Below are 27,652 nucleotides of genomic sequence, written 5' to 3'. Positions count from 1 at the left end.
TGCTTGGTTGCTGTCTTGTGTGAAATGGGCAATACACTGATATTTCATGTTTAATGGAAGCGGGTTCACTTGTATGGAAGCTGTACCTACATGGAAAATACATGCATTGCTCAATTCACCTGACAGTGATTGTCAACAGGGGTCTGAAATTGTACAGGGAGCCAACCAGAGACTCTACCTGATCCCCAGCCATGGCGTAGCCTTAGATGTGCATACAATGGAATAGGCCAAACCTCCCTCCTGCACAATTATTATTATTATTTACATTTCCATACAACCTGTAGTAGCCAAAGCTCTCTGAGCGAGTACACAAGTATAAAACTATTAAATACAATAAATGTAAGATTAATATAAAACCATGTAAGAAATTAAAAAAAACCCTGATGGGCTGCAACCTTGCCTAAAAGCCCTTGAAGAGCTCAGGATGTTGACTGCAGCCACAGTCAATCACTCCCACCCCAATGGCGGTGAACCCCTTCCCTTGCATCCATTCACAACCCACCCAGCACTATGAAAAGCCCAACCATGATTGAATAGGTACAGTGTGTGGCATAGGACTCTGTCCCAGAGGTCTCTGCTCTGCACACTTACAGTATATAGTGTTGCACTTTGGCAATGGGAAAAACACAAAGAGGGCTCTTAGCCCACTGAGGGAGTACATAGTACTAAGACCCCAGGGGGAGACCAAGTCCAAGCAATGTGACTATCATGCCTCATTTCAGAACTCCAACAGATACCCCATCTCTGGAGGCTCAGTCTGAAGGGGCAACCACACGCTGGCTGGTGAGGAAGGGTGCAAATCCAGCTGCCCCTAGCCAGTAGTCCCCATCTGCCTCCTTCATTCCTCTCACGTGAGCCTGGGTGCTGCCCTAACAATGCTGGCTCTCTCATACAGTAAACATATGAAGCTGCCTTATACTGAATCAGACCCTTGGTCCATCAAAGTCGGTATTGTCTACTCAAGACTGGCTGCGGCTCTCCAGGGTCTCAAGCTGAGGTTTTACACGCCTACTTGCCAGGACCCTTTTTAGTTGGAGATGCCAGGGATTGAACCTGGGACCTTCTGCTTACCAAGCAGATGCTTTACCACTGAGCCACCATCCCTCCATCTCTCAAGTGAGGCCTGAGATGTGTACCTATAGGGGCAATCCGCCCCTATAGCTATCCGCCACCATGCCTCATGTCATGCAATGGGGCATACCCATGTGTGCTGCCTATGATGGAAAGAGGAAAACTGGCAGCCCTGTACCCACCTTTGCCAGGGTGTCCCCCTCTCCTCCCCAGGTTGGGGTGCCTGGCAGCTGCCTCACTGTGCTCTGTGACCAAGCAATCGAGGGACTCATTGCCTTGCAGGATCAGGGTCCTATGCATCAGCAGCAGTGGATGGAGCTGTTGCAGCTGCAGATCACTTCCTTGCAGGATAAGTAAGTGTCATTTGGATGGCTACAGCAAGCATATCAGTGGCACATAGAACCTCAGCCATGGGTGTGGAATTGCAGGCCCTGCCAGGGCCTCATTGCCATAGATGTGGTCAGCACAGCCAACACTGTGCAGGTTTGTGTGTAGCATCTGTGTTGGTGATGATTCAACAGGGAGACCCAGGAGCATGACCCATGCGGTTCCTGCCACTCTGCATAGTCACCACTTCCAGGTGGCTTCTGGGAAATCCTGCCTCAGGGAGACTTCCAGCCAGCAGGTTCACCTCACTTAGACACCTGCGGTGCTTGGGAAATCTCAGCCGGTATCCCCAGATGTTTCCTAAGAACAGCTCAAAAAGGTACAGGCGCCTTCCTGGACAGAGGGATTTGGCATCTTGATTAATTGGATTATGCCAATGAATAGTTTGGTATTCAGTAAAGCCTGAGATGTTCTAAAATGGTGTCCTTGTCTGTTTGTGAGCAGATGAGACTAGCTCCACATTGTAAGCCAAAATGCCCTCAAAATGAGGTTGGGGAATTGACAGGTGGGCACCTGGCTGAAAAAGGATCTTCGAATCTATGTATACAGGATACACATCCAGAAATTATTGCTTAAATTCACCAGGGACACTAATTAAGTAAAAACAATTAAAATTTATTATAGGAAAATATAGGCACACATACAAGACAATAAACTCATAAAACATACATACAGTCCTAAGAAAAATAGAGAGAGATGCAGAGACAACACAAGGGATTGACAAACAGGGTGATAATTACCGATCGTAGTCTTCAAGGAAGGCTCCAATGGCAACGAACGAGGACTAGGGGGAGGGTCCCTCAACTGATCAGGAATCGAGGATGTATCTAGACAGCGGAACTGGGGTACTGCTAGATGCACACCTGTGAAGAACTGGGTCACGGGTTATAAGGACTACCTTGAGCCCTTAGGGGGTGGGAGGTACAGAAGCGGATGACAGTGGTCAGCTGGTACATGACCTCAGAAAAAGGGGAGGCGCTGCAATGACCATAAGGGCTGGAGTTGTGCAGTAGCCTATAGCCAGTTAATTGGCGGTCCCTGATTGGATGCTCATAGCTAGCCAATGAGCGGACTTGGCCTTAGTTACCTGATTGGACTTCCAGGAAACAATGTGCCAAGGGGGAGGCTCCAGGATGACCATTAAGGGAAAGAATGGGAAAATTACTAAGGTGGGGGGGGTACTTAAGTCTATCAAACTTATCTAAAAAGGTGACAATAGATGGCCAAATTGCCATCTAGGTAACACCCAATCGATACAAAAGAAACTTAGCTCTGGGTGAAGATGTTCTTCCTTTTCTTCGATCTTCTATTGGCACCAGTCTTTGTCTTGAGTTTCGTTGGACAAAGGCTTAGGCGGTCTGACAGGATCCACACCTAAGATAAGCTTGATGGCTTTATGCATAGGTGACATCTGGTGAGTACGTGAGTCTTCCGCTTCGCTGTTATGGAGTCTGGCACTGCAGGAAGATAGCTGCTGGTGGTGTTAGCCTCCCAAGATGGATTCTATGGTTGAGGCTGGAAACTGCTTGCCTCGACAGTTCCTGGCGGTGCACCTTCTTCCGCTACAACGGCTGAGATGGGGATCACACGGAGTGACTGGAAACCATCTGTTCTCCTGGCTAGCACTCCTCCAGAGGCATGGAGTGCTGCTGCAACATTGTGGCTGGTAGTACTCATAAGTCCCTTCCAGTTTGGTAGACAAAACCCACGTTCTCCTGGCAGATGTGTGTGAGTTGAGTCTCCAGGCACCCAGGCAACCAAGCGGGTGATTACAATGTTCTGGAATTAGGGGTATTTTTCTCACAACATCCCTTCTGCCCCACCTCCCTCTCATGTGTGACATCCCCCTAGGGCTGCCCCTTCACACATCCAAGAGGATGGGCTCTGACTCAGTGATTCCTCTGTTGTGATTGCTGTTGTTGAGGTTTCTGGTGCCACTGGACTTTTGCTTTGTTTAATTGCAAAACAAAGCAGAGCTCCAGTGGCACCTTGAAGGATGACCCCACATAATGGTCCCCACCCTTCCCCACACACACACTCTGCTGGCTGCAGTGTTCAGCTTGTATGGGGAATGGGCTGGTGGGTGGCCCAAGGGTGTGTGTGTGTGCTCTGCTCTGCTCTCCCACAACACTGTTGGTTTCTGAAAAGCCATGCCTGGGAGCTGTTGTCATGGATTCAGCGCAAAGGGGTTGTGGAGCAGGATCCCTGACAAAATTATGGATCTCCAGGGTGGTCAATTGACTGGATCATACTATCCCCCTTTTGCAGTTTGCAGTGGCAAAATGTCAGCTTTGAGGGTTTTGCCCACCTCTCTCCTTTCCCCATGTAGGAATCAAGCCAGGAGCCCTGGCCATGCCATCCCAGTGCCTTTCCACTGAGCCCCGCCTATCTGTGCCTGTCCCCATGTGGCTGGTGGTGATGTCTGCTGCAGTGGGGCTGCAGTGGAAAGCCTAATGACTGATGGCATGCCTCCTATGAGCCGCCCTCTTGGCCCCATGATTGGGATGCTAGTCCAGATTGTGGGGTCTGGGGGTTCAGCCCTGGCTGCTGTCTTTTTTGTCTTTCTTTTTTCCCTGGAAGGAGCTGTGCATCACAGAGAAGGGATGCTTTAAATTATGTTTTAAATTAGGAAAATTTAGTCCTCACTCCAGGAAAAAAAACTGACAACAGAACCAAGTTTAATTTAAACACAACTCAACAAGAAGTCCTACGAGACATGGCTTTTTCAAGTGAAAGTGAAATGTATACTGTTTTTCTCAATAGGAGAGTTGTACAATTGCACTGATTATTACAGTGCCATTTTCAAATATGATGAATTTGAGTTCGCCGCTAAATTCAGTTGGTTGGTCTAAAATGGCAAGTGATGCTATGACCCAAAAGAAGAAGAAGAAGTGATTGTTATAATGGTGCTGACACATCTTTAACATATCAGTTGAAAATCATCTAAAAACCTCCAATGTGAGCCTTGAAATGGTCTGGATGATATTGGATGGATAATTCTTATTGAAGGTGCCTTCCTTACAAGTCAGAGATGGCCTTTAATGTTTGTGCTGTTACATATTTCTCTTCTTTCATAACTGATGCACTGAAGCCAATGGCCTAATTATCAGTAATTTGAATGATCTTTAGTGACTTCAGTGGATTTAGAAAGATGGCACTGTTGGGATGTCACAAATATTAAATTTTAAATTAATTCGTTCTAATATTACAGAAAGTTCACCTATACTGAACTTTGGGTATTGTATTTACATTTAATCACTTGATTAATACAATTTTTAAAGTAATTAATTAACCTAAGATTCAATAAGCAATGGACAGTCTACTATATAATCAATAATACACAGAATAAAGTACAGGACAAATAACAATTATACTATAGAGATCGGGTATATCCATTCTGGATAAATATCCAAAAAATAACTTACTGGTATTTTCCAGATATATTCATCTGGGATGGTGTTTGGAAGTATTCAGGAATAACTGGAAATATCATGTGCCAGTGCTTTAAGGCTCCTGAGAGTGTTTTTTTATTTATTTTTCCAATGAGTCTGTCTTTCTGAAATTTGGTATTGGCATGACATGTTAATTTGACTTTAATTTTGTCCATTTAAATTGGTTTTGTTGGTCTTGCAGCATTGTATTTTTTGCAGAAGTTGTATGTGGGGTTTACTTTTGCTGTGGATTCTTGAGTTCAACATTGCCTTTGATTCTTGGGTTGTACATTGGCTCAGATTCTCTGGTTTTACATTTGTTGGGCTTGAAACAGCAGTCCTTTTCAGTTTGGTTTGGTCAGTTTTCTAGTTTGACATTGGATTGGATTGTTGGGTAGTACATTTGTTGTGTTAGGCTTGCTATATTGTCCTGTGGTTCTGCTGGGATTCCTTGGTTCTGTATTGGTTCATTAGGTTTGTTGGTTCTGTTTGCTTTGAGAGTGTTTTGGCCAGGGGTTGTTTTGCTTGCACTTCTATCTTTGGTTATTCTTTGCCCTGGGGAAAGCATGGAATCCCTCCCCCCCCCCCACCAATAGCAAGTAATGCAGGATGGTTGAGGGCACCTTGTTCAGGGATTCATAGAATTGGACCTCTCAGTCCAACTCACTTGAAATTTGGGGATTATTTAAAGGACAGGTACTAGCAGGTCCTGTTGCAATTTGCTCAAAAAATAGCTCCCCCAAAAAATATTCCCAAAGAGGATAATGGAGCTGAATAATATCAGAATGACACACACACAACCAACCAAAACACTGGGTCCAAGTACCAATTTGGTATTCCAAACCTGGAAAATGAGGAATGTCAATATTTTTCAGCACTCTGAGATCCAGATCTAAAAAATACTGATTTTTTTTTTAGCTGTGCATCCGTATTATACTGTGCTGTTGATCAGCCAGAAGATGTCACCATGATATCCTAGCTGGCAACTAGTTTTTAACAGGTGTCATATTTTAATTGAGCAAGGTCTAAAGATCCTATCTCAGTTCAAAATCTGACTTCACTTACTGGTTTTTGTCCTGCCTGAGCTAATAATGCATGCAATGGATTCCACCCCACAAGAAAAGCAAATACAGTCTTTATCAGAATCTCTATTCAGTCTCTTCAGAGTTGATTACCCCCATTTGCCAGTCTTGACTTTCATGAGAAAAGCAGTTGAAGTACTGGGGGACAGACTCACAGTGCAATTCTAAGCAGGCCTACTTAGACTCCTACTCAGGTCTATTCAGTGCGGCTGACTCCCAGGATTACAATTAATCAGTGCACAGGCCCCAGTTGCCTATTTCTATTTTTAGTCAGGAAGAAAAAGAAACCATATACACATTAAAACCTTATGCTATAAAAGGAATGATGGCAGAATACAAGTTTTTAAAAATTGTCTTTGTGAGTGTCTAATCTGCACTAGGTTTTAGTTCATGCACACACATACACGTACTTTATTTATTTATTTATTTTATCTGGGATTTACAGGTATATCCCGCCCTTCCCACCGAGTGGCTCAGGGCGGCTTACAACATATATAAAACTAACATAAAAGTATAAAATTACACTTTAAATTAACGTTTCACAATATATAATTAAAATCAAACATTTGTTATAACTATACATCATTAAAACAGACAGCAGTCGTGGAGCTAGAATTTGGAGCCTAGATTTTAAGGTGAAGAAGTCTGTGTGAATACAGAGCACAAGTTTTTAAAATATGAAACCTATCAATACATGACTTCCAAAATAGACAAGAACCCAGCTATCTCTCTTTTTACTGTTTATGCCTGAATTGCTATTCAGTATCTATATTTGCTGATTATCCTTGTTGTGTTTCTTTAAAACCATCTACAGAACCTCCAATGTGTTGCTTTGCAATCTAACAGATCGGGTATCTTTTTGGTTTGTGATCACTGATTCTTCCACAAATACCACCATTCCTAGGAGAGATGTAGAAACAGCTATAAGGTATTGTAGTGGCTGACCCTATAAACACAAGTTCTAACCATTTTTTTTGCCTTTTAGTAGCATTTTATTGCATTTTTTGTCAAAAAAACTTATAGCATATTATCTCTCCCAATAGCCATTTATTTCTTTACTTTATTTGTTGTTCATATTATTTATATCATATATGTGTGTGGGGGTGGGTGGGGGTGCATGTATATTTATTGTATATTCATATTTGTTTATGTATTCATTTATATGCTTCCTTTTTCTCCAGTGGGGACCCTTTGTTCTCTTCTCCATTTTATCATTACAACAACCCTATGAGGTAGATTAGGTTGATAGCATGTGACTGGCCCAAGGCCACCCAGCAAGCTTCTGTGGCAAAGGCAGGATTTGAACTTGGGCCTCTCAGCTCTTAGTCCAACACGCTAATTACTGCAATACATTGGCTAAGTCTTACCCATTGTCTGAGCCTTACCCTCCTAGTTTGTTTTAATGGTCCAATGATCCACCCCTGGCTGGGTAGAGGGATTTGCAAACCAGGGATTTACAAAATCATTCCTAAAGCTCTATCTGCTTCATCATTCTGCTTCTCTCCTTATCATCAGCGTTGCCGGAAGAAAGCACAAGGGATAAATATACACACTGAGAACAGGGAGGAAAGTAACTTCTGTATAACTCTAGTTTTTCAGGAGTTGCTGCTTATACATTGGTAGTGAAATGACTATGGCTCATGCATGTACTTGTGACTGTAGGAGGACAAGACTAGACAAAGAAGCTGGATTTCATGCAGTGATAGTGCAACCTACCTGCCAAAGCCCAGATCAACAGACTTGGAGGTGTAAAGGCAGGCCTTGGATTCAGTGGGAGCTCACAGGAGCACAGCTCCTGAACCTTTCTGCGAGTTCCATCTTCTCCTTCCCACCTTGTCCATTGAATGGTAGATGCAGCTGCATAACAATCCCTGGATGAGCTCCACCACCTATTTTTCTACAAAATGACCCCTGTGTACAGGAATAGGTTAATTCCGTTTCTGTTCTGGGATCATCTCATGTTCCCTCTTGAAGGTGCCAAAGCAAGCGAGCAAGGGCAGGGTTGTCAAACTCATTTGTTATGAGGGCTGGATCTGACATAAATGAGACCTTGTTGGGCCAGGTAGAGTGTGTCACAAAATGTAATGCTAGAAAGCAGAAATAGAAACTTTATAAGGGACACAGACAAACACAATTAAAGATTTTTTTTAAAAGAAACGTCTTAAAATAACCACACACTAAAAGGATTAGCACCTTTGCAATATTTTGTTTATTTAACTATCTCTGATAACTGACACCTTTTGCTCTGAGTTATTTCATAAGAATCTGGAGACAATGTCTTGTGCTGTAGCAATCTTGAGTATGCTGTTTAGGTATTGTTCAGGTGTGTGTCTACTTTTGATTTATTGACATTTAGAACAGAAATCTCATTGTCAGTGCTTTGAGCCTAAAAGAAAACATGAAATGGCTGGGCTTTTGTATATAAGCTGCTTCATGAGCTGGTCAACCAATGGAGAAAATGGAGACCTTGTTCTGTAGCTCCTCTGCAATTGAGCAAGCCTGACAAAGCAAGCTGTGATGTAGAAGGAAGCAAGAGAGAGAGAGAAGGAAGCAGATGACAGTGATTTGCTTGCGGGCCTGATAGGAGCCCTCTGGGGGTCTGATCCAGCACACAGGCCACACATTTGACACCCCTGTCCAAGCATATGTCAGCAAAGGTTTATTTCATATTTCCAGTTTGAATATTTGTCATACAAACAAAGAAGTGCCAGAATCAGTACCCCTAGAAAGATGCCTCTAGAACAGAGTCCCCAACATGGTGCCCCTGGGTGCCCGCCAAGTCTTTTTAGAAAGTGGGAGGGCCAGTGGGGCTTTTGCCAAGGCTTCTGATTGGTTATGTGGAGTTTGTTTTTAAAATGTTGATTTAGTCACAGCTGCCACCACAGCACAAAGATCTTCACTATGTGACTGAAAGTAAGCTGCAGCTGCCACTTTGTGTCTGGATCCACCTCCTGTGGCAGCCATTTATGGCAGCCATTTTTTGGTTGCACCCACCACACTGTGTCTGAATCTCAATAGTGCCCACAGGCTCCAATAGGTAGGGGGGCCCTGCCCTAGAAAGATGCATCCATCCTAAATATGATAGCTGTGATAGTTCATGTATACCGTGCTGAATACTGAGGAATCAGTAACGGAACATGAAGTGCTTTGGCAATAGTATAGATGGATAGTGCATCCAGTTGACACACCATTGTATTCTCCTCCTTTTGCAGTACAAATGGTCACTTCCTATGTCTGTTGTCAGAGTGCAAGTAGTGGGTCATTATACAGCAAGCTAAATGTAGGATCTTCTTTCAGTTTTCCCTTTGTGAAGTCACAAAGACTTCCTTTGTGAAACAAGCATAGGATTATGTTTATATTTTTGAAACTTTCGATTTTTAGCTCTCTCAATAACCCTGTAGGGTAGACTATACAGTAGTGGCTTGGGAACAGCCCTCTCCCACAGTGGACTGTCTGGATGCAAGGACAGATTTGCCCCTTAATTTACTAGGTATGTCCCCAGTGGACCTCCAGTGTGAAGGGTCACTGACAGCCCATACCTGTCTTTTATTTAGGCTGTCCCTTGATCACCCTTTTTAATCATGACAAGTAAATGTTTCTGTGACTACTATCATTATAAGAATGCCATCTACTTACTCTCAGTATGGTGAAGATAAATTTACTGGGGAAAGATGAAAAATACATTTTGAGGCCTCCATAGTCAATTGTCTATAACAGTGGCCCCCAACCTTTTTGGCACCAGGGACCAGTTTTGTGGAAGACAATCTTTCCACAGACCAGTGAGAGTGTGAGTGCTGGGGTTTTGGCTGCCCCCAAGCCCACACCCCATCCCTGACCCCCATGGGGGTCTTTAAATAAGGAGTAGGTGAAGGTCTCTGCCTCACTCCGCAGCCCGGTTGCCAACAGGCCACAGACCCGAACCAGTCCATGGCCCAGGGGTTGGGGACCCCTGGTCTATAAGAAAGGTGTTAAGAACAACTTCCATGAATGGAATTTGCCATGATTTTTTTGCAGCAGAAAATAGCTCTTTGCTTTTAATCTGCTGTTGTTCTTTGCCATTAAAATTATGTTATGTTTCAGAGGTGCAGTGCCTCTTGTTGAATAAATGTGGATTCAACAATGAATGAGCATGCATTCCTTGGGAAAGATTAATTTTTAAGCTTATGAGCAGATTAAAATGCTTTCTACAGAGAAACTCAAAACCAACTTTGCTGCATTAGTAGGGGGAGCTGATTATTAATTTCTTGGACCTGGATAAGAATGGTGAAATGCACTTTCTATTTTTTAGCAGTTCTTTGAAAGATTCACTTTGCATAAGCAGATTTACCATAAATCTTTCTACTTCAGAAAACAGATTCAAACAATGGTCCACCACATGTTGACATGATATGTAATTGTAAAATGCCCAGTCCTGAAGTTTAAACCCTGCTGCTGAAGTACAAATAAGAGCTAATAACCAGGCTTTCAAATGTCCTCAGATCGGCTCAGTTTAGAGCCCTCTAGAGCTCGGATTATGCTACAGAACATGGCAAAGAACATGGCAAGTGCATGACAACAGGAACATGGCAAGCGCAAGCACCTTTGTTAATTTGGAATTGTTATCTAATGGTTAATTTGGAATTGTTATCTAATGAATCTTAAGCAAATGAGGCCTTGTCCTCTCTACAGCTATCATTTCTTCCACGTTTTGATATGTAATGCGCTTTCCATGTATCCATCTCTCTCTCATTCTACTGTGCTGTATGCAATGCCAGGTAGGGAACTATGGGACTGTTCATGCAACCTTCAGATTATAAATTGCATGGGAGATACAGAAACTTATGTAAGCAAGGGAACTTTTCAGAAGGAATTGTTCTGCCAATAGAACCAACCAATATTCACTGAACAGAACAAGGATTATCTGTTGTCTGGGATTCTGAGAATTAAAAAAATAGAATATCCCATTTAGGAATTCTACATTGTTGTCTATGACATAATTATTCAGTTATGAGTTTCATGCACATTCCACTCAAGCACATATTTTAGTATTTTCATTTGAAAGGTGATGGCAGCTCTGTGTATGTGAAAGTATGTACTGAAGATCCTGCACTTTCAAAGAACTGTAGGATAGAAGTGATTCCCCTCCCCACTCCCTATTGAATGGAATGTTTCAGCGGGGGCCATTTGTTTCAGCGGGGGCATGAGATGGGAATGTTTGCACTGGATTAAGATCACTGTCTTTATCTGTCCTGTGTTCTCTGGTCCAAAAGAGTATGTTCTCTACCATTCTGTATGCCTAATACTTTCCTGAGCTACTATATTTATAGTTATTATGCATCTTTTTGTATCTTTTAAGATGGAATAGAAGGAGAATCAACAGTGCCTTCTTGCTAAATGACAATACTCTGCAGTTCTTGGAAATCCCATCAACTTTAGCACCACCATTTGAACACCCTGTGCCAGTCTGGCTGATTGTATTTGGGGTTGTTCTTTGCATCATTGTAGCTGGAATTGTTTTCCTCATAGTATCAGGAATCCAGAAACGCATGAGGTGAGTACCTTATGTGTCTGTGTTCTGTGGCCAGGGCTGGCCCTGCCACTAGGCAAACTAGGCAGTTGCCTAGGGTGCCGGGAAGCAGGGGGTGACAAATTGCCCCCCCCCGGCAAGCACTTAGTTTGCCTTCCTTCCCCCCCCCCCCCGGATGCTGCTGTGTCTGTGGCCACTGCCGCATCCACTATCCTCCTCCGGCCCGTCGCCGCCCCTCTGGTCCACTGCCACTGCCCCCTGCACCCTCCGGCCTGTCACTGAGCTCTACTCGCTCTCCCTCCCTCCTGCACCGCTCACTGCTCGCCAAACTAAGGCCTGTCGGCTACTCACAGCCCACACCTGCGCATTTTGTTATGTCAAAATGTGCAGGCATGGGCTGTGAGTAGCCAACAGGCCTTAGTTTGGAGAGTGGCACAGGAGGGAGAATGAGTACAGCTTGGCGACTGGCCGGAGGGGGTGGGGCGGCGGCAGTGGGCTGGAGGGGTGGCGGCGGGCTGGAGGGGGATATTGGCTGTGGCGGTGGCCACGACAGTGGCGGCAGCATGGGGGGGGGGGAGGAAGGCAAACTAAGTGCTTGTCTGGGGCGCCGGGGGGCAAATGGGAAAGAAAGGGGAGGAGGCAGGGGGTGCTATGCCATGGGGAGGTGGGGGGGGCAGCCTGCCTAGGACGCCAGGGACCCACGGGCCAGCCCTGTCTGTGGCAGCATGGCATTACAAAGCAAAATTAACCATAGGTGATAAAGAGAGTTAAACTTTGTTAATCAAATTGATTGTAGAAAGGTTAGAGCAGAATTTTAGCCATCAGTAGTTATTCAGGCAGTTTAGTACATAACCACTGACACTGGCTGTGGTTTTGTGCTAAACTGCCTGAATACAACTAACCACAGCCTTGCTGTCTGCAAAGTTAAGGAAAAGATTTCATGAAGGGTTTTTCAAGCATCACATCATTTCAGATTAGAGGCATAATCTGATGCTTCCTGCCACATATGAAAAGTGCACTTATGACCTGAACACCAAAGAAATTACTGTAATGTGGGATTTTGTACCTCTCCCTCCAGGTATCTGTAATTCTTATTATCTAAAGCAAGTGCAGTAACCAGGTGTTATATAGAGAAGAAGACACCTGCCATAACTTCAGGCTCTTGAATAGATTGTATCTCTGGTGTGGCGATATTTGTAATACTATGTGCAGTTTTGATGACTCCATAGCAGAAAGGATATCATAACTCAGAAAAAATGTAGAAAAGAACAATCAAAATAATTAGGGAATTGGAGGGCATCAAAATGATTCTAGTATGGACATGTGGAGCCTAAGGAAGGGGCAAACAGACTCCCCATTGCTGTTTCCACTAGTGAAAACAGCACTGGAGGGAAACCTACATTTAGAGTCAGGAAGAGCGATTTAAAGTTTTTTAAAGGTTAGTCTCCACATGAATATGTAGCTAATAGTTGAGTTGTGCACCCATAATTTAACTCAAGTCATGTTTAATATGTATTTTGGCCCTTAGGGAGGACAAGTCCATCAATAGTTATTAGCCATGATGGCTAAATGAGCCTTGTTCAGAGGCGTTATACCTCTGACTATCAACTCACAGGAATAGGAGGCAGCAATAGGGGAAGCTCTTGCTATGGACTTTGCCAGGCATATGGTTAGTGAAAGTGTAAAACAGTATGCTGGACTAGGTGGAACTTTGCTCTGATCCAGCAGTCTCTTCTGGAGCTCCATTTGCGTAATCTTCTGGAGCTCTAAATATATAAAAATTGTCTCAATTGAGTGGTCTGATGACATGAACCTTTCTTATGCTCTTTATATTATCCTCTTGTCATCATGCAGAAGCTGTACACCTTAACAGGAGGAAAGCTTTCACTTAATGAGATTATCATGACATGAAAAAGCTGTGAACTGGATGTTCAGATTAACCCCCATTTTGAGGTCATTAGTCAGAGTGAACCGAGGTAATGATGCTTGGTGATTTATCATATAATGCAGGGGTGGCCAATGGTAGCTCTCCAGATGTTTTTTGCCTACAACTCCCATCAGCCCCCAACATTGGCTATTCTGGCTGGGGCTGATGGGAGTTGTAGGCAAAAAGCATCTGGAGAGCTACCCTTGGCCACCCCTGATATAATGGACCAATTCACATATTGCTAGTGGCCTGACAAAATTTTGGTGAGATTTTATCATGTTCATTTAATATGGTAAATATTTCCTACTAGCAAAATGTCCACAGCATGGCTTCTACAGACTTCTGTAGGAGAAAGTAATGGAGATGTTTTCAAGGATGTGGAGGAAGTGGGGCATGTTTTGACCCACTTCTACATCCATCTAGATAATAGCTTTATAAACATCTTTCACAGAATTCAATGAGAGCCACTGATGCACTTAAAAGAACTATCAGGGTTGGGAGAGGTTGTGGTCTGCACACAGAGACTTGTCTCTCCATCTATTCTCAGGTCTTTCACTGATGTACTTTATGCCTGGTTTCACATTTTGGCATTCAGAAGAAATGAAACATTGACAAAGCACTATCTTCTCATGATTGTATCATGTCAAAAAGTAATCAAGTGAGCTTTAATGCTGCCAAGCAGGTCAATGCATTCTGATTTATCAAGTAATAGTTGTAGAAAGCATGTGAAGAACATCATGAACTGTTTCTGGGATATATGAAAATGCAGGTATAATTGCGGACATGTCTTCTCAAGATGAGGATGTGTATGGCTTCCATTTTCTAGATGCCAGCATTGTAATTATAATTGCCTACTTCCTTAATCTATCCTTAGAAAATCTCTGCATTCAAGAATCTGAAGGAGGACAATATATTTATATTGCTGCTCATATTACTGATATATAACTCCTGACACAGGTTATTGCAGTGTGTATCATGATGCTGAAAAAATGCTATTGCTGACCTTTGAGTTTGTTATCTTCCCAGAAATGCTGATAATGCATCATATATGGCATGGGAGGGTCTTTGGCTATGAAGCAGTGGCCCTCAAGGTCAAGATCCAATCTGTAACTACAATGTATAAAGCACAGTCATCACTCATTCTAAGCACTTGCTTGTTCTAACCAACATTTACTAACATTTTCATTTGTGGGGGGGGGGACAAGAAGTAGAACGATTACTGCTTTTATTGTAATTATGAGGTAACCCAGACAGGGGATGGTGTCACTCAGTTTTATTTATTTGCGGAATAAACAAATATGTAAAAAGACAGGGTAGCTGGTAGATGCAGTCAAGAAGGTTCAAACATTTGTTCATGATAAGAGGAAGAAAAATCTGAAAATAAAATTCTAAATTGTTTAGCATGAGCCAGAAACCTATGGAAGCTGATAAGCAGAACAAAAAGCTGACATTCCTTGTTAAATATCCCCCAGCATCTGGTGTTCAGAAACACATTGTTTCTGCATATGGAGGTTCCACTTAGTGTGGTGTAGTGTACTGAGAGACGAGTCGTGGTGAAGGCATAAGTATTTAATAGCTGGCACACTACCGAACTGGTTAACACGCGGTCGGGTCCGCTAATATATACAAGCATCCCGGAACATCCCCTTTGCTGGCCAGCCCAATCCTGGCCAGTTGAACTTCCCGCCCTTGGAGCTGATTGGGGTGGCTTTCCCGCGCTGCGCAAGGCGACCCGCGGGCGGCTCGGGTTGCGCGGCGCTGTGCTGATTCCAATACTCTACACTCCTCCCCTCCTAGTTTAAACTACATAATCCTGTAGGTACGTTGGTGCCCTGCGTTCCCGGGTTGATCTCCTCGGGGTTGCTATTGGTGTGGAGCCCGACCCAGCTGCGGGTGGCTCCGTTTCTGGCGGTGGCTGGTCCGGGTCGGGTAGCGGCTCTGGTACGGGTTCCGCGGCCCCGGGGACCTCGTATATGGGCTGTTCTTGAGTCGGCGGGGCCCCTTCTGGGGACTCCGTTTCCGGCAGTTCCCTGATCCCGGCTGCCTCCGGCTCTTCGGGCAGGGTGCGGCGGCGCAGCTGATCGATGTGTCGCCGCAGTACTTGGCCCCCTGCTGTGGTCACTTCGTAGGATCGGGAGCCGGTTACTCTCAGGACCCTCCCGGCTACCCACTCCGGGCCGCTTGCGAAGTTTTTCGCGTACACCGGGTCGCCCGGAAAGAATCCCCTTACTGCCTCGCGAACCTCGGGGGACCCGCGGACCTCCGGCGCCCTGTCCGGGTGGAGCCTATCTAACCGGGTGGTCAGTTTCCTCCCCATGAGCAGCTCGGCGGGGCTGAAACCAGTTGTGGGGTTTGGGGTGATCCTGTTGTGGAACAGGAACGCGGAGAGGCGGTGGTCCCAATCCCCCTGGACAATGCGCCCTAGGGCTTCCTTGGTGGTCCGCACCATCCGCTCCGCCTGGCCGTTGGTGGCTGGATGGAAGGGAGCGGATCTTATGTGCCTTATCAGGTACCTCTCGGTGAACTCTCGGAATTCCCGGGAGGTGAAGGCCGTGCCGTTGTCCGTCACTAGGGTGTCAGGGATCCCGTGTGTGCAGAGAACCCTTCTGAGCGCCCGGACGGCTGCTGCGGTGGAGGTCGAGGTGACCGGGATCACCTCCAACCATTTTGTGTGAGCATCTACCAGTATAAAGAAGAGTTGCCCCTGATGCGGCCCCGCGAAGTCTAAATGGAGGCGGGACCACGGCCGCCCGTTTGACTCCCACCTGTGGACCGGGGCGGACGGCGGATTGGGCCTGGACTCCTGGCAGGGTTGGCACCTCCTAACCCACCCCTCTATTTCCTCGTCCATGCCTGGCCACCACACGTAACTCCGGGCCAGGGCTTTCATCCTCACGATGCCCGGGTGGGTCTCGTGGAGATCTTCCAACACCTGTCTGCGCAAGGGGGGGGGAACCACCACCCGGCTCCCCCAGAGTATGCACCCCTTGTGGGTCGATAGCTCGTCCTTCCTGGACGTGAATGGCCTGAATGCATCTTCCACCTTGCCCGCTGGCCACCCCCTTCCCACCCAGTCCCTGACCCGCGCTAGGATGCGGTCTCTGCCCGTAGCTCGAGCCACCTCTTCGGCGTGTAGTGGGCGCTCGGGGAGGGACTCTATAAGCATCACCCCGTGTGCCGGGGCGGGATCTGGGTCAGTGGCGGGCAGCGGCAGGCGGCTGAGGGCATCGGCGTGCCCCATTGCTTTCCCTGGGCGGTGGACCAACGTGTAGGTGTACGAGTTCAGGAACTGGTTCCACCGTAAAACCCTCTGTGAAAGGATTTGGGGGGTTTGCCGGTCGGGGGCTAGGAGGCCGAGGAGTGGCTTGTGGTCCGTGGCAATGGTGAAGCGCCTACCGTAGAGGTAGTCGTTGAACTTGTGGACTCCCGCCACGATCGCCAGGGCCTCTTTATCGATCTGGGCGTAGTTCCTCTCGGCTGGGGACAGAGTCCTGGAGTAATAGGCGACCGGCACTTCCCTCCCGTCCGGGAGTTGGTGCCCCAGGACCGCTCCCACCCCGTAGGGAGAGGCGTCGCAAGCCAGGATCAGGGGAAGGTTTTCATCGTAGTGATGAAGAACCGCGTTTGAGACTAAGAGGTCTTTGACCGCCTGGAACGCCGCGGCTTGGCGCTTTCCCCAGACCCATGGGGCTTGTTTATCGAGCAAACGGTGTAATGGTTCCGCCACCGCGGCTTTGTGCGGCAGGAATGAGTGGTAAAAATTCAACAATCCGAGAAAACTCTGTAGTTCTGCTTTGCATTTGGGGGCAGGGGCCTGGACAATGGCCTTGGTCTTGTCCGCGGTTGGGTGGATTCCCGCTGCGTCCACTGCGAAGCCCAGGAACTCCACTCGCGGAACACCCAACAAGCATTTTTCCTTTTTCACCTTCAGCCCCGCCGCCTGGAACCGTCTGAGGACCTCTCGCAGGCGGCGGCTGAACTCTCCTTCGGTGGGGGCGGCGATCAAAACGTCGTCGAAGAAGGGCTGGACTCCGGGGATCCCTTTAAGGAGAGAGTCCATTATGCTTTGGAAAATCCCCGGAGCCACGCTCACCCCGAACTGCAGCCGTTTAACCCTGAACGCCCCCCTGTGGGTCACGATTGTCTGTGCCTCTGCTGTCTTAGCGTCGACCGGCAGTTGCTGGTATGCCTGAGCTAAGTCCAGCTTCCCAAAAACCTTCGCCCCGGCTAGCGCTGCGAGGACATGGCTGACCACCGGGACTGGGTAGGGATTGTCCTGTAGAGCCTTGTTGATCGTGCACTTGTAATCAGCGCAGATCCTCACCTCCCCGTTGGGTTTTACGGGTGTCACTATAGGGGTCTCCCAGTCGGCGTATGTGACTGGCTCTAGGACGCCTTGGGCCGTGAGGCGGTCCAGTTCCGCCTCTATTTTCGGTTTTAGGGCGAACGGGACGCGTCTCGCCTTGAGCCTTATGGGCCGGACCGTTGGGTCGATCGGTAGGGTGATGGGCGGCCCCTTGTAGCTCCCCAGGGACCCGTCGAAGACCTCTGGGAACTCCCGGCAGACCCCGTCGAAATTGCTGGTCCGCATGTGGTCTACCCCCACTAGCTGGATTCCCAGAGGCTGGAACCAAGCCAGCCCTAGGAGTGTGGTCAGTTGGCGCTTGACCACCAGGATGTCTAGGGGTCCTCTAAAACTCCCTCGTTCCACATTCACCCGGGCCCACCCCACGATGTGTACCGGGTTTTTTTGAAAGTCCCTTAATACGAAGTCCGCTGGCCTCGTATGGAGGCGGCGGCGGGGGCATAGTCTCTTGAGGGTTTCCTCCGAAATGATCGAGATGGAGGAACCCGAGTCTACTTCCATGAGGCATGGGGCGCCCTCGATCAGGACCGACATTTTGACCTTGTCGGGGGCTGCAAGGGGCAGGTTCAGTACCTGTAGACTGGTGGAAGCCGTCGTGTAGGCATCCAAGGAGTCGTGATGCGCTGACGGTTGGCGGCGGCTGTTTTTGGCCCGGCAAGCCCGGGCGATGTGGCCCGTCTTCCCACAGCTGCGGCAGTCCAGGTGGCGGTACGGGCAGTCCCTTCGCTCGTGGGGGTCGCCGCAGCTGGCGCACCTGGAACCGGTGGTGGCGGTGGGCCTCTCCGTTGCTCGTGGCCTCGCGGGGGCCCGTGTGTCGGTTCTTTGCGGTCGTCGGAGCTGGAACGCGTCTCCCTCTGCTCGGACCTCTGGCTCTGCTTCACCCTGGTGTACTGCCTCCCCGCGTTGCTGGCCGTACGCCTTGGTGGCCCTCTCAAACGCCGTCGCCTCGTTGAAGGCTTGTTGTAGGGTGAGCTCTTCTTTTGCGAAGAGCTTCTGTTGCAGCCGTTCGTCTCGGAGGCCCCAGACGAAACGGTCCCTCAGGGCTTCGTCCCGCTTATCAAAACTGCAGTTCCCGGCGATTTGCCGAAGTGCCGCCAGGTAGACCGCCGCTGTCTCCCCCGACTTCTGGTCCCTCTTGTGGAAGAGGAATCGGCGGGCGACGATGGAGGGTTGGGGCACAAAGTGGCCCGTGAGGAGTCTCACGATCTCCCCGTAGGATCTCTCGGTCAGCCTTTCTGGAGCGGAGAGGTTTCGTGCGATTTCGAAAGTCTCTTCCCCACAGACGCTCAGCAGGACGTCTCTCTTCCGGTCATCATCAGTGATCAAGTTCGCCCTCAGGTAGCACTCGACCCGTTCGGTGTAGGTCTCCCATCTCTCAGGGTGCTCTGGGTTGAATTCAGCAAGGTGGCCCGTCGTTACGCTAGAGTTCGCCATGGTGGCGGCGGGCTGCTCGGTCGTCGGTCTCTCACCTTCCTCGTCTCCGGCCAGGGCTGGTCCCCGCGGGGTGGCCTGGCCTAGCTAGATCCCATCCTCGTCGCCAGTGTAGTGTACTGAGAGACGAGTCGTGGTGAAGGCATAAGTATTTAATAGCTGGCACACTACCGAACTGGTTAACACGCGGTCGGGTCCGCTAATATATACAAGCATCCCGGAACATCCCCTTTGCTGGCCAGCCCAATCCTGGCCAGTTGAACGTCCCGCCCTTGGAGCTGATTGGGGTGGCTTTCCCGCGCTGCGCAAGGCGACCCGCGGGCGGCTCGGGTTGCGCGGCGCTGTGCTGATTCCAATACTCTACATGTGGTTTATACAACTCAGTAAAGATTAAACAACAGTAGGTTGGATCCTAGGAGTCCTTCCTAAGAAGTTGGATCTTATGACAGTTAACTCTTTCTTCAAGGGAGAAAGACCTCATCCAATGAAGAAGATTAATCTAATAGATAAAGTCTCCCTTTGATGGGAAATAAGTATTTCTTTGTTGAAGAATTTTTTTTTTCCTTTTGGGTCTTCCTCTGAATCCCCAGGCATTCTTCAACTTGAGCTGGCAACCCTAATACAGCTACTCACCACGGTGATTTAATTTTTTCCCTGTGTTTTGGGGCAGTGCTATTTTATGTGCCAGTTATTTGGAGGACAGGGAACATAAGAAGAGCCCTGCTGGAACAGACTAGTTGGCTGATAACAGACAACCAGTTCAGGGCAGCTTGCAGCCACCCTGAAGAAAGCCGTCCCGAAGAAGAGTGCCCTGGAGCTTCTGGACAGCACTGGACAACGTCCCACTTGTGGACAGTGTCCCGCTTGTGGCTCCCTGGGCGCTCATAAGGTGCTTTCCGGCCTTCCAGATGGCTGGGCGCCACCTCAAAGCCACCCCAGCGAAAAGGGACCACTTTCCCAGTGGTTCCTTTTTGAGGCGGTTGGAGTGTCTTTCAGGACGGGGTAAGTGCGGGATGGGGGCGGGCGGCAGATGTAGCCATCTGGCTGGGTTTTTTGGGTTGTTCAGAGGTGTCTCTGAGTCGACCCAAAGTACCAGTCTGTAATCAGCCATCTAGTTCAGCATCCTGTTTCATACAAGAGGCCAACAAGAGGTCCAACAATAGAGCATAGAAGCCAAGACCTTCCCCTAACGTTGCCTTCTGGCTTTGGGATTCAGAGGTTTAGTGCCTCTGAATGTGGAGGTTTCCTTCAGTTACTGTGGCTAGTAGCCACTGAAAGAAGGATGTTGCTCTGGTATCTTGTCTGTTGAAAATAGGACAATGAAGAAGATGGTCAGAAAAGCTCATACAGTCCAGAAAGAGCTACACCATGAATTATTTCTGAACATGTAGTTCAGTTGAGTTGAACTTGAAGAGATTCTTATTTCATGTTTCTCAGGTGATACTTGTTGATAGCAATAACAGCTTTATGCTCTACCCACTTTAGATATAATAAGAAGCCTGAAGAAACAGAAGTTTTAGAAGAGAAGACTGAAACTGCCATAACAGTGGAAAATGGAATCCCCTGTGACACCTTGGATCTAAAAGCTGGCCAGGTTAATGGAGTATATGCAGCAGCAGATGATGAACGGTTCACACCCTTATGAACTATCACTGTGTTCTCATTAGTCCCCTTTTCATGGACCTGTCCTGGTTTATCTAAATAATATTGCTGCTTGTGAAACAGCAAGACAAGGACTGTAACATAATGTGTATTCCCTGCCCCTTTAGCAGATGGCAAACACATTACAAATTCAGTTTTCATCAAAAGCTAATGGAAAGAACAAATATAGTACCGCATGTTATATGTTTTTAGGGTGTATCAGGGGACTGAGGCAAAGGCTATTTTCTATCACATGCTTAGTAATGGATTATTATTTAAATGCATAGCTACCCTTTGTCTTTTGTTCTGTTTCTTTGGTTGGGATATGACTGGCTTTCTTCCAGTATTATATTCATAAGAAAAGTAATCCATTTCACTAGGGTCTGTAAGTATACTGCATGTCAACTATAGTCTTAAAAAGAGCATTTGTCGCATGTAAGAAGCAGACAGATAACTTTTCAGAGAGGTTAAGCAATACTATAGAGCTGTGAATGTGCTTTTCTACATGAGATAGGTTTATTATTGTACTACCATGATCTGTGGTCAAATTATTTGTGCAGGTTTCTTTATATTTCAACATACACTGGGGAAAAATAGATATCTACTCTAACACTGCTTCCATTGACTTGGATGCCTTTTGATATGACTATATATTGGATAGTATCCATAATGCCTAACTTGGTAGAAGTTGATTCTAATATATTCAAAGGCTGAACTGAAGGTAAAAAGAGGAAGCAGTAATCACTTTTGTGCTGATGAACACAGGAAATAAATAGTGAAAATAATGATTAATAAGTAAATACAAGTTTTCAAATGTGCAAATCTGCTTATATTTGCTCCTTCATACCTCTTGGACATGTCTTATCCTTTCAGACTGTAAAGCCCTTGGATAAGGATTGTCTCCTCCATATATCCTGTGATAATCCTTGTTGGATTTTTGGGACAATAAATAAATGCAATTCACAAAACATAGCCTTCTACATTCATAAATTGTCAAGTAGGCATCGTTTCTTTCTGTACACAATATTTTTTTGTAGGGTGCAATCCTAAACAGTGTGCAATTAAAAGCAATTAAAAGCAGAGTTCCACCTTTCTAGGATGTAACTCATAGAATAGCAGTGTTAAAACGGTTTCAAAATAAAGACTTCACACACCTCTTTTTCTCAGAACTGTCCTGGAGTAATTTTTTATGAACCAAAAAGTAAGGCTAACAGAGCAAGTCTAAACAGAGTTACACCCTTCTTACCCATTGATTTCAGTGAATTTAGAAGGGCGTAATTCTGCTTTGGATTACGATGTGAGCCAACCTGATCTTGCTTCAGTCATTACTGCCACCTGTCCTTTATTTGCAAGAAGGCAAAAGATTGCTGGACAGTCAGTCCTTCAGCCTTTCCTCATAAAAAAGGTTCTCCAATCCCTTAATCTACCCTCTTCTGCGCTTTTCCCATCTCTACAATATCCTTTTTGAGATATGGTGACCAAGAATGATACACAGTAGTTCAAATAAGGATACACTGTAAACCTATACAGGGGCATTAAAATGTTGATTATTGTATCTTCAACCACTTTCCTAAGAATGTCCAGCTTGAAGGCAGTCTTTTGTTTGGATGTAGGCATTATTTTCAGGTTTCAGATCTTGCTTTAGATTTTTTTTATTATTATTATTCCTTGCATTTGCTATACAGACTGCTTATTCCTTCTTGTATTTTTTAAAAATTTAAACAAGTTGCTGAACCTTAATTTAACACATTAATGCACAGCTCTGTATTGTTGGGATTTTTGTAGAAAGAAAAATGGAAAGTGATTGAATTAGGGTTGTTTTTATCACCTGGGTGATTCTTGCACCTGCACACTCATTCTACTCCAATTACATTGTACCTTTGTGGATTATGACTTGAGATAGTGGCAAAGCATGGAGGCACACCATCCACCAGGCTGTCTCTTCCTTTGAGAACGCACGCATAGCTGGTCTTGAGGACAAAAGGAGATTGAGGAAGAATCGCACTGCTACAGGACCAACCCTAAATCAGACTTTTCCCTGCAGCCGCTGTGGCCGGACCTGCCTGTCCCACATTGGTCTTGTCAGCCACCAGCGAGCCTGCAGCAATCGTGGACTATTGCACCCTTCTTAAATCTTCGTTCGCGAAGCCAAGCCGAGAGAGTGGCTGTACAATAACATGCACATTAGGCCTTGGTGTTTTCAGGAAGTAAGGTGGCCAGGCTATTACTTCATACTTGCCAGAGGTTACCTGGGCATTTGAATACTTCTGAAGCCAAACACCATCTGCTTGGTACCTCTTCAATTTAATGCAAGTGCAAGGTTTCAAAACAAAAGAGAAGCACAGAGTTGCCAGCCAAGCATGGTTCCTTCCTGGAATGAGTGATTTGACATCAAAACCCAGGAGAATCTGGAGATAGGGGACTGAAGCTAGCAACCGGGAAGAACATTCTCTCTTGGGATGGCTAGGATTAGGATCCAATCTATTGCCTCTGATTTTTGCTGCTATGTGACTGTGGAGAACATGAGCTGGATCTGGGCTAATAACATGTAGTTTGGTCCAAAGTGACTAGCCAAGGTCAAACAATACCTTTTGCATAAGTAGGGATCTGAATGCAGGTCTCCAGATCCTACCCTGACACTCTTACCACTACACCACATATATTAAATTGCATAGATCAAGCTTCCAGACTTAATTGGCAGTATTAATTTTATTTCAAAGTTAATCCCACTGATTTTAGTGTAAGTATGACTTTATTCCAGATGTGTATGTTTAAGTTTGCAGCTTTAGCGTTACAAAAAATTGTAGTTTACTGAAGCAGCAGGATAAGGTAAAAGGCTGTTTTGCCTAACTTGGTAAACATTGTCACAAAATAATTGTGGCCATGAAGCAGTCACTCAGCTTGAGTAAAAGCAAGATTTCTTTGTTACAAAGGGAAACATTCCTTCCAAATGCTTCCAGTGGTTATATGGATGTCACAATTTTTCATAGAAATAAGCATCTCGGCACTTTAAGTCTGACACATTTCTAAAAAGCAAAAGAGATATTATGTTGGGCTGGTTCCTTCCTGGAACCAAACAGATATTTGTGGATGGTCTGTTAGATGTTAAGCAACTGATATTTGTTAGAGAGAATGCTAAGAAAGAATAAGACGATCAGCACACATTCAGAAATAAAGAACCCCTAAAATGCTTGATATAAATTTAATCCTTTGAAGGTTTCACAGGAAAGAGAGTAATAATTATAAAATGTACCACAATCTCCTGTAGATATCTGTGGCAAAGAAAACCACCACAAATATTTAGTTAAGTGTTCTGAAAGAACAAAGATCCAACTAAGAAATCTAAGGATGATTATACTTCATTCTGAGATTTAGTAAAGAATTTCAGATATATTGGGTTGGATCCAGAACGCATGACTGGAAACTCTGTTCAACTCTATTTCTGCAAACAATAAGACTACAAAAAACAAAACTTCCAGTTTCTCTCCTGATAGGTTGTTGTAGGTTTTCCAGGCTGTGTGGCCATGGTCTTTGCATTGTGAGACCTGATGCTTTGCCAGCAACTGTGACGAGCATCCTCAGAGGTGTAACCCAGAAAACTGGAGTTCTACCTTGGACACAGAGAGAACTCCATTTTTCTGGGTTACACCTCTGAGGATGGCCGTCACAGTTGCTAGCAAAACATCAGGTCTCACAATATGAAGACCATGGCCACACAACCCGGAAAATCTACAATAGCCCATGGACTCTGGTTGTGAAAGCCTTCAACAACATATTCTCTTCCAATATCTTGCATAGGAACAAAACACAATAAGTTTAATTTAGCACAAGCTGCCATAATACTAAGTTTAAATCAATTTTTAAAAATACAACACTAATAACTGAAAAGCTGAACAGCAAAAAAAAAAAAAAAAAGCCAGCTTTCCAAAGTGAAATGAAAAAAACAACCTTGTCATTTTAGGAAACACTGACAGAAAGAAAGAGATGTCCCAAGGGAGAGTACTTATCTCAAAGTACCAGGACTACTATGAAGAAAAATCCATACAAGTCAGTACCTCTAAGCAAGGAATCGACAGATGATCTCAAGGATGAAGTAGGGAATCACTCAATAAAATGAAGAGATAAGACCCCTCAGTCCTTCATGTATTCATTTTGAATGGGTGAGAAAATGAGTTGAGTGTTGCTGAACAGAAATGGGTTATGGGTCCATACCCCGTTTGCATCTTAATTCACTTCAACACTGCTACATTGCAACCCAGTCTCAGCTGTTTTTAAGCAGTTATTTAGGCAGGGATGATGGCTAAGTAAAAGGCTCCCATGATTGTGTAATCATTTCAGCACATGTGAAACTATTTCTGCACAGATCCTCTGAGGATCAAGCTACTTTATATCTTTAAATAATTTGAATCTGGGCTCCCTGTACGCAACAGGCTTTCACCTCAGTCACACAGAAGCTACAGGGAACTTTGTAGCAACACATTCTCAAAATATTCCACTTGGAGCTCCAAAATTATGAAAAATCTCTAATTCAGGACAGTTTTAACTCAGGAGGAGGAGACATAAGGTAGAAGGCAGGTGTCCCATCTTCTCCCTACATCACTGTCCTGAGTGAAATCAGTTTGAGCTAGTTTGGTGTAGTGGTTAAGTCTGCAGACTCTTATCTGGGAGAACCAGGTTTGATTCCCCACTCCTCCACGTTCAGCTGCTGGAATAACCTTGGGTCAGCCATAGCTCTCTCAGAGCTGTCCTTGAAAGGACAGCTTCTGGGAGAGCTCTCTCAGCTCCACCCACCTCACAGGGTGTTTGTTGTGGGGGAAGAAGGTAAAGGAGATTCAGAGTGTAGAGTGGGAAATAAATACAATATTCTGCAATCTTCTTGCAGACTTCTCACCTTTCTCTCAAATACAGAAGGAGATACGGAGTTGGATCCAGTGCAAAATTTCTGCTGGTGCTCGAGCTCTTGCATAAGTAAAAATTAAAGAAAAAGACTGTTTGCACTAAGGCAAATGGTATCCTGCTTGCATTTTTGCTTCTGCAAGATCTTATGCAGCTAATTTCTGTGTAGTGTGATATAGAGAAAGAAAGCACTAGGAGCTGCTCAGAGGTACTCTAAGGCCATTTGTGTTTTGGCTTGCAGACTGCCAGATCTAAGCCATATAACTGTATTACAGCCTGACTTCCAGTGCCACTGATGTACCCATTTTATACTAGGCTAATTCCTGCACCAGGTCTCTCCTCTCCACAACTGGCTCTTATTTCATCCCTTCTCATTTTGGTGTTTCTACAAAGATAAATGTGTTCAAGTCCTACTTGTGTGTTCCAGAACTACTCCTCACAGGATTCTTTTATGCAACAATAAGTGTATTGATTAATGGCCCTTTCTTTCTGTCTAAAAATATAACCTTCATATTATATAAATCATTGGCCTAATTTATTTCACCAAATCTGACGCAAGAGCCATAATGATTTTATTTAAAATATAGCTTCAGCTATAATTTTCCTTTCAGATAATATGCTATTGAAATGTTAGGTCCACTTAAATAATGTTGCAGAAAAAATTAGAACTCTATCTGTTCATCATGAATCTAATTCTATTTCTGACAGTAAACATTTTTGGGATTTCAAATGAAGTCTATACATAAGGTACTATAGAGCTTCAACAGCCTAGAATAAGGGACAACTTTTCCAAGGACCTCTTTTGGTATAAAGACTCTCTGGTAAATTCGGAGGAGAGTAAGCATTACAAAGACATTGCTATAAAACAGGCGGACTTTACAGCAGCTATTAGACCTGATTTACACATGCAGTGGGATAAGATGGTATAATTCAGAGGCCTTAGAATGTATTGAACAACTTTAGGCTGCAAGTGAAATGATGTAGTTTTCTACTACTGTTATGCAGAACAGAACAAACAAAATAAAACAATCTTTACAGCCAGTATATCTGCTGAACAGCTTCTAATCCAGTCTGATCCTATTCCTGCTGAGCTAATTTAATCTACAGATTTTTTTTTAAAAAAGGAGGAAAAATAATGTTGTATATGACTCTCATATCTATGATCCAAAGCGGTATTCTTTCTACCACCACAGAACTTTCTCATTTTGCTATATGTGCCATCCATGCAAATATAGAAAACGCAAGGGTAGACCATAAAAAAAATCTCAAAAATTCACAAGTACCAGTAGACATCAGTCTGTTGAAACATTATCATAGTGAATACAGATAATGAAACAGAACTGGTGAGTACAATTCAAATACAAGTAGTACAAACTAAATATCTCAATTCAGGAAACATTCTTCAATAGTAAAAATGAATCCAACAAGAGACTCCTCTGTGATCCTTCATATAATAGTGTTCAAAAGACCTCCTAAAGTCCAAAGAGAAGGCAGAGGATGTCCCAGAGAAATTTCTACAGCTGATACATCCTTCCCAGGTATACCAGATGTTTCAAAACAATTCTTCATCAGTTATACAACTGAAAAATGGAACCCAATTTTCTCACTACTCTAGGCACAGCTAATATCTCAAATGGAATTCCACATTGCACTGAACACATTGCACTGGTTCTGCTGGACATGCAAAAATACGCCCTCTTCAGTTTCAATGACAGAGATTCTTTGGACTCTGATTCTGTTATACTGGGCTTCTATTGCCCTAGCTTCTTCTTGTTTTTTTCCTCAATTGAAAACAATGGTAGATGAGACACCTCTGGGGGGCTGAATTCAGACCCCATAGATCTAATCCTCACCAAACTTGGAGGGCAGATAGAAGAGAGTCATACAGAGATCCTCTGTGAGTTTGGTGTCTCT

At 45.2% G+C, this 27,652-nt stretch overlaps 1 protein-coding gene across 1 annotated transcript in view; it reads left to right on the top strand.

Moving 5' to 3' along the window:
* The window catches only part of CLTRN (collectrin, amino acid transport regulator), a 43,336-nt gene extending 21,526 nt beyond the window's left edge, over positions 1-21,810 (top strand). The window contains exons 4-6 of the mRNA XM_060234006.1: positions 6,786-6,899; positions 11,307-11,501; positions 20,687-21,810. Of these exons, the coding sequence (XP_060089989.1) occupies positions 6,786-6,899; positions 11,307-11,501; positions 20,687-20,846 (469 nt within the window). The 3' untranslated portion in view covers positions 20,847-21,810. The remainder of the gene's footprint in view (positions 1-6,785; positions 6,900-11,306; positions 11,502-20,686) is intronic.
* The last annotated feature ends 5,842 nt before the right edge of the window (positions 21,811-27,652 follow it).

Source organism: Heteronotia binoei, chromosome 3 (genome assembly GCF_032191835.1).
Source record: "Heteronotia binoei isolate CCM8104 ecotype False Entrance Well chromosome 3, APGP_CSIRO_Hbin_v1, whole genome shotgun sequence".
NCBI classification, from domain to species: domain Eukaryota; kingdom Metazoa; phylum Chordata; class Lepidosauria; order Squamata; family Gekkonidae; genus Heteronotia; species Heteronotia binoei.
This window is presented reverse-complemented; position numbering and strand designations above follow the sequence as displayed.